Source organism: Apus apus, chromosome 2 (assembly GCF_020740795.1).
Source record: "Apus apus isolate bApuApu2 chromosome 2, bApuApu2.pri.cur, whole genome shotgun sequence".
NCBI lineage: Eukaryota > Metazoa > Chordata > Aves > Apodiformes > Apodidae > Apus > Apus apus.
Window position 1 is genome coordinate 6,747,942 of NC_067283.1, and position 16,507 is coordinate 6,764,448.

Here is a 16,507-nt window from a genome sequence, read left to right on the forward strand (position 1 = left end):
AGTTACTTGTTTTGAAAAAAAAACAAAGCATTAAACAACCATCCCTAGTCAACATCACAACGCAAGTTCATGGCTCCTAGTTCACATTCTGGATAGAACTCCTTTGCCAGTGACTTATTTTAACCTACAATTTGATTTCAGTTATGGAAAGCCAAGAACAAAGCCAGCCCATTGCAGCCACAGGAATGTCGGCTGCTGTCTTGCATTTCCCACATACTGGAGGTCACATACCGTTCCATATGCAGGTCTTTTTTATTTCCAACCAGCATAATGGGTATTCTGTGAAAGAAAGTTCAGAACTTCAGAACAGTTATAGTATACTGAACAAAGTACTAGCAACATGCCTGCAATGAAATGAGATGAAAGTGTCACTACTTACTGGACTTTTCCCACCATATCCAATAACTTGCCATGGATAACTTTTATCACTTCAAAACTGCAAAATAAAGGGATGAAGTCACACATGCACTCCAATGTTTATCCTTAATACCTAATACACAAGCAATTAAATGCATATGTAGCTTGTTGTGTTTAAAACTTAACTGTACAGTGGCAGAACTAGAAAGAAGCTGAAAGTCTTCCCAGTTTGTGCCCAACAGACAAAATGGTCCCAGAAGCAGCAAATACTAGCATGCACCTACCATTAGAGCCTCCCCAGCTATGATATTTGCAGAAATAAGTAGCGTTACCCAGGAGAGATGCATCTAAGATAGAATCACTAAAAGCCCCTCCCACCTCTCATCTGGTTTGTATCTGCAGTAAGAAGGTTAACTGCTAGAGTCCCAACAATCCTGGGTGAGCATGTCAAATTAAAGCAGTTTTAAAAGGAAAAGTATTTAGCTAAGCACACTTCATCTTGAAATAATACATTCTTTTTTAAAAGCACTTCGTTCATACATAGTTTTTTTCCTTTTTATGTGAAAGACAAAAGCAGCCTAAATTCTAATTTTCTATGGAAAGTGAGCTCATCTGCAAGATGGTATCAAAACAGTGGTAATTCAAAATACTTGTTGTCTGTTTACCTACCATGCACATGAAGTTTGGATGACCAGAGATAAGAAGCAGTACTGTGAAATACCAAGAAGTCAAAAACCTCACTAACAAAACCCACTGCATTTGACATTTAGTACTTTGAGAACAAGCTATAAATGGGGCTGAAGAGCAGATGTTGTGCTCCTCTAATTACAGTATGGAAAATTGCTGGTACATGAAGTGTACAACTCAGATTTGAGAGAGGAACAAGCTCACACATGACATACAACTCGACAACAAAAAAACGACCAGAACTTTTCCAGCTTCCAAGGTTGCTAGCTGCAGAGTGTCTTGACTCACACTGCATTTAAATTAGAATTGAAACTCTCAAAAATAGAGCAGCACTCAAACACACTTCCAACTCAGTGCTCTTAAAGAACTGGTGCCTAAAACCACTATTCAGGCTATCTGAATCACTAAAACTTCTCATTTCTGGAACAATAAATGCTACTATATTTAAGAAGGATTTTTTATCAGGTGAGATTGAGTAAAACACAGTATTCCCCATGTTCAGCTAATAGTTTAACTATAACCTATCAAGAAAATTAGTTCTTTGCAAACAAGTGTGGCTTAGTCTGACACAATCTGGTATCAGTAATTCAAGTATAATACTACACATTACATAAAACTGTGGAATTGATGAATGGACTGAAATGGTATTAGTGAAAATCTGGTCCTGAGAACTTGTCTTGGTTCTTATAATTATTTCAAAAGTAAGAGTTAAGTGGAGCTTCATTGTGACAGAGGTCAGAGGCATTGCTACCCAGAGAACTAGGTGACCTGGCAAACCAAAAGAGGAATAAAAGTACTACCAAAAAATTCTGCTACAGACCACAAAACTGGTTCTCAGTCTGAAGAAAGAGGAAAGACCTAGCATACTAGCCACAGGATAACTGAATCACTAACACAGTACAGTCACTGTTTCCTCTCCACTATTAGGTGTGTTGCTCCCAGCACAGCCAGAAAAACACCATGTCACAGCACAGCACCCTGGTGAGTCCCCACCTGAGGTTCCAGGGCACAATGCTGCAAAGTGTTCTTGTTCAACCTGCGCTCTTCATTGCCCAATCCCAGGTACCTACCTGCTTGCCTAGGATAGTTCACTAGATCCATTTTCAGTAAAAATACTACAAATAAATAAGTGATTTTTGTTAACCAACCAAGGTGGAAACCAAAAGGGAAGTGCTATTTACTCTGACACAGAAACAAATTGCTAAGAACTGCAAGGAAGGGACTTGGCTTGACCAGATTAATTTAATGTTCCAGAAAGCTTTTCAAATTAACAAGGCTAGAAGGAGCAGCAACACACTTTAAGACATATACTGAGCAATCCAAAATGAGCATCATCACATCAAGTCATGAAACAGCAAGAGAACTGGAGACCTTAAGAGGTCCTTTCCAGTTCTGTCAAATAAATAGGGTTACAGCAAACAGCTCAATGTGTGAAATGTAACCACAAAAATTGCTAGCTGTCAGGTAAATGCATTACACAAAATCATGGACCCTCGCAAGATAAATAATTGTAATCTATTTAAGCTGAACTAGAGCAAAAGCCTTTCATCTTGCTGCTGAGAGTCTGGGAATATGAAAAACGTAAGGCATTAGCTTTTATTAAAGTCCCATCTAAACTCTCCACTGGAAGTTAGCAGGGAAGATGATAATTTTAAAAGGGCACTTCTATTAAGGTTGCTGTCAATGCTCTCACCCCTGCTGGATCAATACTCAGATTAATATACACACTTTGACAGAAATCAAGACAGATGTAATTTGATCGCCCAGGCAAGTCATATAAGCTACTGGAGTATTGTGGAAGAAATAAAAAAAGAAACAAAAAAACTTGGAATAAATTGATCAAAACTAAAATATTAATGAAAAGACTATTTAACATATTGTTCTGTCAGTACTTTCGCCATAATTTGCTTTCTGTTTTAACTGATTGAATGCTGCCACAGAAAATGGATTTTTCATTCCTGCATCTGTGCTGTTATGCTCAAGACATCATGAGGCAGCAACTGGAGTAGCCAAAAAAAAGAACACTTCTTTTAGCTGCCAACCAGGGAACAGCACAGGCTGCAGGAGCCTCTAAGCAACCTACATTGATTTTAGTCAAAGACATTTTTGTCCTTAGAGCACCACTTACCAGTCAACATGTTTCTATTAGTTTTAGGAGTGGAGGATTGTCTACTTAAGGCTGAGAATACTAACTCTTTTTTCATACAAGCTACTCAGCACCAACACTGAACCTCTAAATTTAAAAAAAAAGGTGGTTTAGTATCTCTAGACACACATGAAAGCCTAACATCTGCTGCATTTCCTCCTGATCACACATGCTTGCCCTTCACTACTTCAGAACTAACAATGAAAACCAAGAATGAAGGACTGCAAAAATCTGTTCAACATTAAAGAACTTGTAAGCAATGAAGTTTATGACCAGACCGTATCCTTTCTTTGTGAAGCACTGAAGAGCCAACAGGCAAGGTGTTGTACCTGTATTTTATGAGGATCAACTAAAGCGAACTTGAGATAACCAGCCTTGTCTGATTCAGAGGAAAAGACACAGAATGCTTCAACACTTGTAAAAAATCTGATCAGCTTTCTCAGAAGTAGAACCACAGAATCACCAAGGCTGGGAAAGGACCTTTAGAGATCAAGTCCAGCCTATGACCCAACACCATCACATCATCTAGACCATGGCACTAAATGCCATTCAGCCTTTCCTTGAACACATCCAAGAAAGGTGCCTTCAACTTCTACTTAGTAAGATTGAAAGATCTAAGGTCTTAATGCTATTTTAAATTTTTGTTTGAGTAAAATGATTATTTTGGTTGTTGTAACAAAGATGCTGTACAATATTAGAAAACTGAGATCTATTCAAGAATGAGCAGTATTCAAGCAAAGCAAGACAGCCAGAGGAAGGGTCAAACTAACATATGATGACAAAGACTTGTGAAGGCTGAGATGTATCTTGCAAGTAAGAGACTCCCACTATGATGGACTCCGTCCTCATGTCAGAATGGAAAGCTAACAGTAAACACAAATCAGATATTCTAGCAGAATTTTCAAATAAGACTATTTGCTGCAGCATGTCAAGACTGAGTCTACAGGCCAAAAGTCAAATATTGTTATTTATATGAAAACTTCTGATGGTTAACCAGAACAAGCCAAGACAAGAAGTCAAATCTCAGGACTGTAATGAGCTACAAAGCTGAGGTACTGCTCTAGCAGCTAACTGGGTACTTGATGTAAAGTGTAGAGTGTTCTTTAGGTTCATATTTAAGGCTGCCTTTATGCCTGATGCAAGAGCCACGAACTCTACTTATTCCTGAAATAATTCTATATACTTTTACTTACACCTCAAAACAACATAGTTCAGGCACTGCCTGATTTCTTACGTGGTACCTTGCATATTGGTCTGCAAAGTGTCCAACATTTAGATCTGCAAAAACATTAACTTTGCTTTCTATTTTACTTCTAAGGGAAGGAGAGATTGAACAAATTAAACGCATGTAAAGAAAATATAGCTAAGGCAGGATCTGAACCCAGAACATATCTGTTTAATACATGAACCAGAAGAACACAACAGATTTTATTACCTTTTTATTGATGTGACTGAATAAACAAGAATGTAGCCATTGATGTCTATGGAGTACGTCTGAGGAAATATGGAGTATTCATCCTGCAGAAGGAATATTGCATTTAAAATTACTTACTTCCACAGTACAGAACTTGATGCTAGCAGATCACTAGCAGGTAAGTTGGTCTATTTGTAAGACACGAGGTGCAGGACCACTATGTATAGGTAGTACTTTCAGAACTACATTTTTTCACCATAATGCCAGATGTGAAATCTTTACCAAATTACGAGAAAGCTGAGTCATTCTGTATACTCTAAAATTTAATCTACAGCTTTTTTGGTTTATTCCCTCTAAGACTATGGATCAGCTAAAGCTATCCCCAATCCTCTTACGCTGCTTAATTATCAGTTTATATTAGTACAAAACATCCACTCTGTCCTACCACTTATTAGCAATTAGATCTCTTATCTTGCTAGTGATACATTGCAAATTCCTAATTTCAACAGCTGACAACAGGATCCAGCAGTTCAGAATTTCAAGTGGCACTGATCACATCTAAATTACTTAAGGGGTCTGCTAGGAAGTAATTGTAGCTTGCCAACTAATGCGTATCAACTGTAGATACAAGAAATACAGCTACCTGCTCCTTTATGACAACTAGAAGTTTACATTTTATGGGAAGCATTTAATTAAAAAAACCCAAACAAACACCAAAACAACCCAGAAACTTAATACCTTATTACTCCTGCAGAAAAAGAAGAGACCAAAGAGGTAAATGAAACCATATTTTCCTGCCATATTGAAGGAAATGCAACACAAATACTCTGAAACCCATGTTAAAAATATACAATATTCTAATAGGTGTTCCCAGAAAATATTCATTTTGAGAAGAGACTTCTTAATGTATGAGTTCTTAAGTGTTTAAACCTACGCTTCTTAACATGTTAATTTTAGCTAAAGATCACATAACCTCTCTGTATATTGGCATGACTGAACAGATGGAACAATGCAATCACACAGCTTAAATCTAGACAGCCAAAAGGAATCAAACTTCCTTAACTGGTAAATGAGGAAAAATGTTTTCTAAATTGACTTCACAGATTCAGACAAAAAATTTGAAAGAATTATATTTGATGAAAAATGCCCTTATTTGCTTTTATTGCTACACACTGTGTGCAGCCCTCCCCCACCTCCGTTGAAATGCCAACCTGCCACTCGGGCTGGCTGTGTAATTCCAAAGTCAACAGCGATTTGAGCTAGTCTGCTTGTAAAACAGGTGAAAGTGCAACTCTGCAGTTGTTTGACTTTACCCGGAATTTCTCAGCATTGCCCCAACTGGAATTTGGTGTTAGGTAAGACTTCCTCTTGGACTCCTCTTCTGTGATCCTGTACCAAGACTCCTGTTTAACTGAACTACACAAATCTGAATAGATAACCATGAAAGATAAAGAGGCACAGACAGAAGAGGAGTACCAAGAAAAAAAGTGCCATAACCTCATCTGTTTCTAATTTATTACTTAATTTTTAGCTTTTTATGAGAAGGAGAAAATACACTTCCTGGAACTTGTAGGTCAAACTAAGAACTTTGTCAAGTGATAAAACAAGACAGCTACAACTTCTCAAGCTAAAGCAATGTCTTCAAGTATGTAACAAATCTACAATATAATCCCTGTTATGCTGTATACACATGAAGATTCCCTATGGATCATTAGACAGACTTGAGAAAGAAACCTGTCCAAGCCACACCTTCCATAATTCAGTATCAACTCTCCTTTCTAACCCTGTAAGCCAGAATTCAAAGTTCAAGTCATTAATAGGAATAGTCAAATCCGAAAATAACCACAGGCTGGGAAAGAAATTATTTTGGTTTTACAATACTGTACAAGATTAAATCAGCCCTGAAAATAAACCTCAGCAAAAGAGGTATGTTACTGGTGAAGTTACATTGCCTTCCCAGAAGGCAATTTCTTCCTCAAAGAGGAACTTGAATCACAGCACTACAATTTGAGATGCAAGGCAAGACACTGGCACAAAGTGAAACCTATGGAGCTTGCTCTGCCATTCATACTTCACAACCTGCTCATCTCAGCCCTGCCTTGCTCTGCAGAATATTCCCCATCAAACAATCCTGCCCCAGCACATGTCACCAGTAGTGTATTTTTAATTACTTCAGATATCTCTGACAGATTATAACTGAATACGGTGCTGATCAGCAGCACAAGCTGACACCATATAAATACAGCATGGTTATTCTTACATCATGTAGTTCTCTTCAAATACAGCAACCAAACATACCTAGAAGGTTACAACCCTTCTGAATAATGTCTCAGCTATGAGCAATTGTCATGCAGCTTTGAAGTCTTTAGTATTGGCAGCATATTCTATGCTGAGATTGTTTAACACTACTCACAGTTTGGAAAAACCTGAAGGCACAATATCAGAACTCACAGAAGGCAAGAACAGGTATGCAATAAAACATTTAGGGTAAAATTACAGGGGTTTAACTGTCCCTGTTCTGTGTTTTTTTCCTAACTTTCAAAAGACAGGGCACTCCTGTGTGTGGAACATACACTGCAAGTTCAGCCAAGCAGGACTTAATTGAACCCTGTACTTCATGAAGCTACTGACCATCCTACAGGGGACACATTCACTGTCTACTCCTGCACTCCCTGTGATTACATGAAGGCTCAGAAGCATACATGAATCATCACTTACTTAACAATGTAAACAAACTGCAGTAGTTTATTTGGTAGTCCCCACAGTACCACCTATATGCATTTCTGCCTACTCCCCACAACTATTTAATGGATGTAAGTCATGGTGGTGCAGCTGGAGAACACAAATAGCAAGAAGTAATTAATAACTCCTCCATGATTTATTGAAGTGTTCTTAAATATCAAGCAAGCTAGATAAAAAGTTTAAAAGCAAGCCACTCATGAACTTTTGGTACATCAGAGTTAAGGCAGTTCCTTCTCCACCTTTACAGGCACATGTTCAAGAGACAGGAAAAAACCCCTATGAAGCCCCAGTAAAACCATCTAAATAAACAGTACAGAAATACTGCTCTTTGGTACCTAAATGACAAGGCAGAACCATTTAAGTTAAACGTCAGCTTCAAGCACATAGTTGCTACCAACTGAACTCTACATGAGTATGAATACTTGTCTTAATGCTGAAGAAAGATTCAAAGAAAGAAAGAGTACTTACTTGGCCAGCAGTGTCAACCAGCTGAAGATGATATTCTTGGCCATTTACTGTGATCAGTTTTGTAAAAGCTAGAACAAATAAGAAACACATACACATTTCAGAATTAAAAACAAGGAGAGGATCAGAAGTCATTCTTCTTTGCCATCGTAGTCGAAGCACTCAGAAAAAGAACTTAATCTATAGGCTCTAAAGCAGCAGCCAAAGGTCAGGTGGCTGTGCTCTTAACTACTATATTACAGACAACAAAACTCAGAAATTAATTTCAAAATTTCAAGTTTCACAAGATTTTCACATTGGATGCAGCAATTTCTCCTTTATTTACATAGAAACAAACACATGTACAAAGCCTTTTTTATTCTTTTCTTCTGACTTCCAGGCAATTGTAATTTGTGGTAACACAAGACACTTAAATACAATTAGCATCAAAGCTTACTTTGAACTTATTATAGGGTATTTTCCTCAGTCTCCAAGCAGTTTAGCAAAATCAATTTCCTACATGTAAATAACATGAGGTAAATTATTTGGATTAAAAAAATCTTTGAGGGGTAAACCACAAACAGCCTAACTTACAAATATACTAGATCTACACAATCAGAATTTAGCTAGAACCATAGAATGGTTTGGGTTGGAAGGGGCCTTAAACATCATCTAACTCCAACCCACCTTGCCATGGTCAGGGACACTTCCCACTAGACCAGGTTGCTCCAAGCCCCATCCAACCTGGTCTTGAACACTTCCAGAAGCTCACCATGTTGCTTCCAGTCTACCTAGTTTTCAGCCAGGACACACATTCAGTCCCTGAAAGCGATGAGCGTTGATTCTCCTTCTCGGATTCATTAAATGCTAGTGCCCTGTGAGCTGAGGAATCTTACTCAGTGTTTGCATTATGCAACTGCAAAAGCAAACAGTGTCACAGCTTTTGTAGGAATAATGTATCACCAAGCACTACATTTATCAACCAGAGCATGCAAACCTGGTTTCAGAGGTTCACTTTGGCCTTTGTGCTGTGTTCAAGACCTAATTACTGGACAACACTGATATACTGACTGAAGTCTGTGCTGTCCTCTGGTTGCACTGGTTTTCCCAAATACTAACAGTCCCAAAAAGCTTCACCTTTCATTGCAGTGATGAATAGAAAATAGCAGGGATATAGCTAACACTGCAGTGACCTGTCCAACAGCTTCCCAAAGCTGCAAATCTGAATGTTCTTGATCCCACCGTGGAGCCTCCTGCCTACGCCTTCTGGGTTTTGGACAGGGTCTCCCAGAAGCTGAAATCTGCCAACCTTCCTCCTCCCCACCAGTGCTCATTGTTCTGTCAGCTTTCCACAATGTGAGTATTATCTCGAGCAAGTGGGCTGAAGTATCTGAAACAGGAGATTTCAGCCCACCTAGTAAATCAAAGCACCCTTTTTTTTTCTTAAAAAAAAAAAAAAAGTAATTCAAGCAGCAAAGCCAATGCAGCATCTAAATAACCAGCATAAAGCATACCTGCAGTTTCCATTACAATACTAACAAATGCAATTTGAAATGGAGCCTCGATGAGACCTCCTACCTTATACCCTCGTCTGTCCCCTAAGAAAGCTGCTTTAACTAACACGTGTATGAGAGCTGCTATCAAGTCACTGTCTGAATGCTGTTGTCATCACTGCACAAAATTGCAAGGTTATGAAGCAAGAATCCACATCAGGTTCTTGCCTTGGATGAATACTGTGGTGGGGACAGAGATAACTGTTTGTTTGAACAGATGTTAACATGCAGTGTTGCTATATACAGTATCACTGCTTCAAATCAGATGAAAAACAGGCTCATCTGGAGGGGCACTGCATTAACAGGTATATTAAAAGCAACCAATCTCTTGACACTTCACACACACATCAAAGCACTCTGCAATCAAAGTAGCTTCAAGAGCCTCATGAAGTTAATATTTAAAAAGGGAGGGAGACAGATGGCAGCTTTTTCAGACTATTCTAGAAACCCAGAATAGTCCCAGCAAAGACATCATCATAATTATCAGTACTGGGAGTGTGACAGAGGCAGGGAGAGAGAAACAGTGGAGGAGTCACCACAGACTGGGTGAGGAGAACTGTTAGTTCAGTGCAGAGGCTTGCAGCACTAGAACAGCCCACTGCCTGAACACAAATCTGCTTTGATGCCGTCATAATCAATGACTCCCATTTCCTTGCTGAAGGTTTTTAAAAATATTCCCAGTAAGAATTTCATCTTGGGAAAAACCTGCAGCTGCATTAAATGTGCTTAGTGATCTCCAGGTCCCCTTCATCCAGAGTAAGTCTTCACTTCCAATTTCATCACCTACCATCCTGGGACACACTGTCCTCGGCTGTGCCCATGAGCCAGACAAACAACCAATACGATCACAGCACAATACAGCTCTTCCTGGTGTGCCAAGGATAGAATTCAGCAGATGTGAACAATCTCTGCAGTCCCAGTCATTACATGAGCATCTGCGAAACACTGCTCATCAGCTGAAGCATGGATAAAGCCTGCTGTAGCTCCATGAAGCACAGAGATGTTGGAACACGACATGCTTACAGCATGTAATTTGAATGTAGCAATATGAACAATGCTGCAAACATCACCTTCACCTCCAAGTTTCTAGTCCTGATGTATTAAAGAAACTTGGAATATTTGGTTCTGCAGTGAACAGCACAGCACCAAACAGATCTATGCATACAGCTCAGGGTGCAGCAGTCGACAACTGCACTGCAAAGAAATGAAGCCATTTTGCTCTCAGAGAAAGCCCTGACAATATTACACGCAGAGGGCAGTCCTGAACGCTGCTACAGTTCAGCAGTAGTGTATCTTATGCAGCAACTCCATCGGCTGATGATCATCATTACTCCAAGATCAAGTATATTTCCATCAGACTGACATGAATGAAATTATTTCCATATGCAACTCAAAAGACAGCTGCTGTGAAAGCAAGAGATGATAAGAAATCAGCAACAGGCATATGGATGCAGACCTTCAGATCAGTAGTGAGAATGGCTTCACATTATCATCACAGAGCTACTGGCTGGAAGCTAAATACAACCACCTCATAATGTTTCTTGGGTTACTGCCCCCTGCATCCTTTTCTGTTTGTCTCCTTTCCAAAGTCAATGCCTACCACCATTCTGCCAGGACATCTTTTACAACACTGAAAAATGTAATGCAATAGAGCTAGTTTTATTTTTTTCTCAAAAACCTCATTTCCACCCCCTGCAAATGCTGCTAATCAGCAACTCCTGAGAATCATACTTCACCCTTCCAGAGCAGCTGCCATGACATTCATGGAAGAAGTTTAGCCTCTATCAGACCAATCCAAACCTATAGGTATCCCCTTCATAATGACTAGGGTGCCTCCACTCTTCCCCCCCTTCCCCCCTTTCTAATAAGCTTCTACTCACAGTCATATTAAAAAACATGGGATGGAAGTAGGGAGCCCCTGGGGGAAGACTGCTTCTTCCCTTAGGGAGCTACTGAGCCCACTAAGGGGAGAAAGGAAGACACAGAGCACAGCACAGTGCTAGAAGCCTCTCTGGAACTGCAGGGCAAAGTAGAAAGCAGCCAGGCAGGCCTCAGAGGAGCTGGAAGAAACATTCTTGAGACTTGGGAAGTCACGCCAGCTTTTCTGCAACACAAAGTCCCTAAATTAATGATTACCAAACCATTCCTGCAGAGACAGGGGTGGGGAGACTTATGTACACATCTTTATCTTTTCCTTCTAACCTATTTGCTTTGAGTTCCAAATTAAGGCTCATTTTTGTTCCAGTAGCATTTTTGAGTTTTAAACTGTTCTGGTCTTAGCTCATCTGAGATAATATGCCTTCAGAGCTCCATCCAGCTCAGTGTCCACACAGACTCCCTCTATACACTCCTGCTCTGCAAGGATCTTCCTTCCCTTTCCAACACTCCTGCAAGTAACCATCCCACTAGTTTATCAGCATGGCTGTCTCAAGAATAGCCACCCATCAGTGTCACTCCTGCTGGGACATTCAGAAAGGGAAATCCTATTTTGCTATGCAATAAACTCTCACCTTTGCTGCTGCCACTAAATACTGCAAGTTACTCTTCCTGATAAACAAGTTTAGTAGAAGCCACCAAATTCAACACGCTCACTACATAAACTAACTTCCCTGGTTCTATTGTAATGTAAGCAAAGGAAATGGTGAAAAGCAGCAGTTGTGTTGACTTTGCTAACAAACACCAAGTGAAATCGCATGTAGTTTATCTTCCTTTTACTACTTCCAAAGAAGGCAGAGATTTTTATGCTGTAAAAATGGAACTACTATGATATTACGTCTTATTCCCATTGTTCAAGGCTTATATATTATGCAACTTGTTCCTGTAAGAGTTTAACTATAGCTTGCCTTCTATACAGTTCAGTTGTAGACTCAATTTTGAGTGTTGTTATTTGAAGTAAAAAATTACAAAGATTAAGCTACCAGCAGTACTACGGCTTTTTACCCTTTCATCGGTGCTGGTAGGATACTGCAATAAATTATCTTGATAGCTTAATAAATAGCTTTCTGCAGGCAAAACAGAAATTACACAGACCAGACAATGTCAAAAACTCAAAAAAAATTTCGAGCTTCTTCAAAAAGCAGTATTTGAATTTTAGTTCTAAGCAGCAAAATAATCCTGAGTATATATCCTGATAGCTACTGATTTGTAATTATTACCACGTATATCCAAAAAACCCTTGTTCTGCTGATTACTTAATCTGAAATTCCAGAGTATCACAAGGACTTAACATCCTACTGCAGAAGTTCTCAAAAATTAAAAGTGTGCTACTGTTGCATTTCACAAGTCATTTAAACACAGTAATTCCAGGGTTATGATCATGAAATCAAAGTTTCATTTGCCACAGTTAAAATGAGCCAGTATGATCAAGTTACTCAGCCTAGGACCACAGCTGCTCAAGTACTTTATAATCACTCCTAGCTCAGAAAGAGGTAGTTGGATAGTAAGGAGTACTGGGTAACTGGCCTCTGAAGTGACTCGTTGCTCTGGGCAGCATTTTTAGTATCTGTACTTACCTGCTATGCTAGCTATTCACAAAGACACTAATATTAAAAAAACTGCTAAGAGAAAAAAAGACACTTGAGAAGTCAGTAACCCAGTATTTGCAGCAAGTTGACTGTACCAGGCTTGTAATCAAGCTGCTGGAAACAAGCAATTTAAAAGATAATCATGTTATCATGGCTACAGGATGTCTACCTTCTAAGGTAGCCATTTGCTCCTGAGTGGTATTGCTCGCTTAGTGTTCATCTAGACATACTGACCAGATGAGACACTGGGCACTCTGGAATAATAGTACATAGTGGCACATTTCATATAGGTATGCATACTTAATTTGAAGTGCCCCAACTGTATCAGGGGAAGCAGATGTCAACACAAGAAGAAGATGCATTTCAGCCAGATTAATAAGGTTTTCCTTCATTTAGTGTTAAAAGACAATTTGGCTGTTTGGAGAAATAAGCACACAGCAATTTCCACACTGCAAAACTGCAAGTTTGGTAAGCATTGGTTTAAAGGAGTAATAAAACTTACCAATGAACGAGTTTTAATATTAATAAATACCCACGTAAGTAATATGTAAAACTCAAATTGCTTCTGATAGAAGTTAGTTAGGTAAAAAGGAGCTTGTCAGTTATTTACTTACTGTTCTCTATGGTTGGATCATATGAATCAACAAACTGTCCTTCCACAAACTGAATCGTCAGTGAAGATTTTCCTGTAAAACAAGGAAAATATAATTTGTATTGAAACAAGTCTTCAGGCTGTTATCACGTCACACTTGATAACAGATACACTAATGTTTTTATAAGAGTCAATATAAGTTTTTTATGGTTCATTTAAACTATCTATACATGACAACTGACCTGTTTTTAAATTAAGAGCCTATTTCTAGTAACTGGGTCTCCTGAACACCTAAAAAAATAGTGCAAAAGCTACTCGGCATGTGTTCTGCTTTTGTTTTAACACAGCATAATTTAAGCAACTCCTCCAGTTTAAAACCAATCTAAAAGTAGCAGTATCTAATCCTCATAAAACTAAATTTGACAAACTGCTATACTTGGAAGGCATTTCTGTTGAGAAGCAAGGAAAGGGAGAAATAATGTTCAATTATTGCAAAGAAAACTAGGATCTTGGGTGGAATTAGCTGAATTTGGTTTGACTAACAGATTGGACATCCTTCCCATGACAAAAGGATGGTCTCAATGTTATTGAGATCCATATTCTACCCTCACCTATTAACACTCTTAATGCCACACTACAACAGGAGCAGTGGATGCTGTAATTCAAGCACAGTGATTGAGGGCTATCGTTGGATTTGTTCTCTTGAGAGCAATTTAACTGCTATGTTTGCAGACAACATTCTCAATTTCAGTTACACTGATCTGATAATAAACCCCAATTAAGAGTAATATAAAACACTGCACACAGTAGCAGACTGAAACAATGAAAACTAATTTAGTCTTGGAAGATTTTACATGAAGGTAAAAGCAAATCATATATATTGACCACAAAAAGCACGTTTAAAGCTTGGCAACTGAAGACTTTCCAAGGCACTACTGAAGTCTAACACAATTTCCATTACACCATATCATCTACATTTGGGAATCTACTAGATCCTATGACATTATCCTTACTGGACAAATACGCTCTCATAATGGTTGCCAATCGCATTAGTTGCTTTTGGACATGAGCATATTCTTCATGCTCCTTTATACTCTTCTTATAAACAAGAAGTACAAACAAAAAACCTTCATATTTAAATTTAGACTCAACACCTTTCTACTCAGTGGAAGACTTTCAATGACACGAGTAACCAATGCTCTGGATGAACTAGCTTATGGTAGAACTATTTTCAAGAATTAAACACTTCGGATAGAGACTGCCCACTTGCAGTACTTAGACCACACTATGCTTATATTTTGCTATAGCTGAAGGAGATATTAAAAAAAAACAGTTTTCCAGTTCCAAAACCCTATTCTTGCTTCATCATACAAGGCTCTTGGCTTATACCACATTTGACTTTTTATTACTATAAGCATACTTAGCAAGTAATTTTTTAAAAAAGACATTCTAAAAAAACCCAAATAATCATGAAGTACAAGGATTAAAGTGATGCAAGGGAAGTTTGGCTTAATAGTTATAATTACATATGCAGTGCATTCCTTCATTAACTGCAACACTTCCAGGATTTATTTTTCCAGGAGGAAGGAATAAAATGTTACACAGACATAATTTTGGGAATTTCCAACAGCATAACAATCATCTTGCTGACTTTTGTTTAACATTGATTTTTCACTGCCCAGCCTCTCCCTTTGCTGCCTCCTATCAGTTGTGCCAGTTTATTCAAGATACAAAGCTAAAAACCCCAGACAAACACAAAAAAGAGGAACCAGCACACAATCTTGTAAGAGCTGCTTTGTTTCAAACCAAGGTCCTCGATACCATTTTCAGATACATCTAACAGTGCAACTAAAGGTGTCATCCTCCATTAGTTTACAGAGAACATTCCACTTCAAACTGTTACTCCAGCAAGGAGAAGGAGAGAAAAGGGAAAAAAACAACTGTGCACATCTGAAACAATCCTAGTAAGGACAGATTTAAGACTATGCATCCCAGCTACTTTCTGAAAGTGTGTGTTTTGGACACCACTTAGAGAGCATATGAAATTTCAAGCTACTTCTTCTTCAGCTATAGGCTTATGAAACTGTTACCCAAAGTTCATGCTTCCAGAGTCCTTGCCAATACCAGCACATTAAGCACTCCATTTTAAAACAAAGTTAACCGTTCCTACTTCAGGCCTACACTACATTATCTTCCTTCAAGATAATAAGAACTATGTTAAGCACAGATCACCACTGAAATTTTTGCCTCCTAAGAAGGATCTTCAACTGAAAGACTTGACTGCTACCATCTGTCTGTGCTAAGTCTGGAAACTGAATACTAGAAAGAAGCTGCAGCCAACAGAAAATGTTGCATGTAGCATCCAGCTGTATTAATTACTGCTTTCCTTCAAACAGTGAAAGAGGAGGAAACAAAACCAGACAAAACCAGTGTTCCAACACTCTCCTCCTGAACTCCTCCAAACTTTGTAACAAGCTTTCCAGTAATGATGTGTTTGTGATCACAAGATGATGCCTGCTTTCCTAGATGAGCAACAGGGAAGCTCTCCAGTCTTGGATCCAGCCAGGTATCCCCTCAGGCAAAGTGCATGAAACAGTATCCTACTGAACCAAGGCTTCCAAGGGGACACAAGAAATTTAAAACCTAGGTCATTAACACCCTGCTGCCCTGTCTCAGCCCATGCCCAAGAAGCAGGCAGGGCCATGTAAACAACAGCTTGCCTTGAACTTTGCCCCACAAGGTTTTATTCCAGGCCTTTGACCTATGCTCGTGGACAGAGAGGAAAATGAAGTTGACCATTTAGCTCCTATCTCCTCTTTCCCCAGAAAGATCAGGCAACGTTTTCAGAGAGAATTACAACATAAACATAATGTCCATGAGGCAGGGGCCAGAGAACTGCATGCAACTGTGTTTACCGATGTGCTAACTCCATCTCAGAGCACTGTGGGCAGGACCACATGGGGACATACTGCAGTTTGGTTGGGGATCTGCAATTCCCACATTTCAGCCTTAAAGGGCAAGAGAGCCTGGCACCACCAGCAAAGACCT

At 39.0% G+C, this 16,507-nt stretch overlaps 1 protein-coding gene across 3 annotated transcripts in view; it reads right to left on the reverse strand.

Moving 5' to 3' along the window:
• Positions 1–16,507, reverse strand: part of RHEB (Ras homolog, mTORC1 binding) — a 40,514-nt gene that overhangs the window by 7,709 nt on the left and 16,298 nt on the right. For 2 of the 3 annotated variants that reach the window (XM_051612824.1, XM_051612822.1), the window contains exons 2-6: positions 13,482–13,553; positions 7,815–7,882; positions 4,626–4,708; positions 380–436; positions 232–279 (exon numbers count right to left, since the gene is read on the reverse strand). In XM_051612824.1, coding sequence (XP_051468784.1) covers positions 232–279; positions 380–436; positions 4,626–4,708; positions 7,815–7,882; positions 13,482–13,553 — 328 coding nt within the window. The remainder of the gene's footprint in view (positions 1–231; positions 280–379; positions 437–4,625; positions 4,709–7,814; positions 7,883–13,481; positions 13,554–16,507) is intronic. The other variant, XM_051612825.1, reaches the window with a different exon arrangement.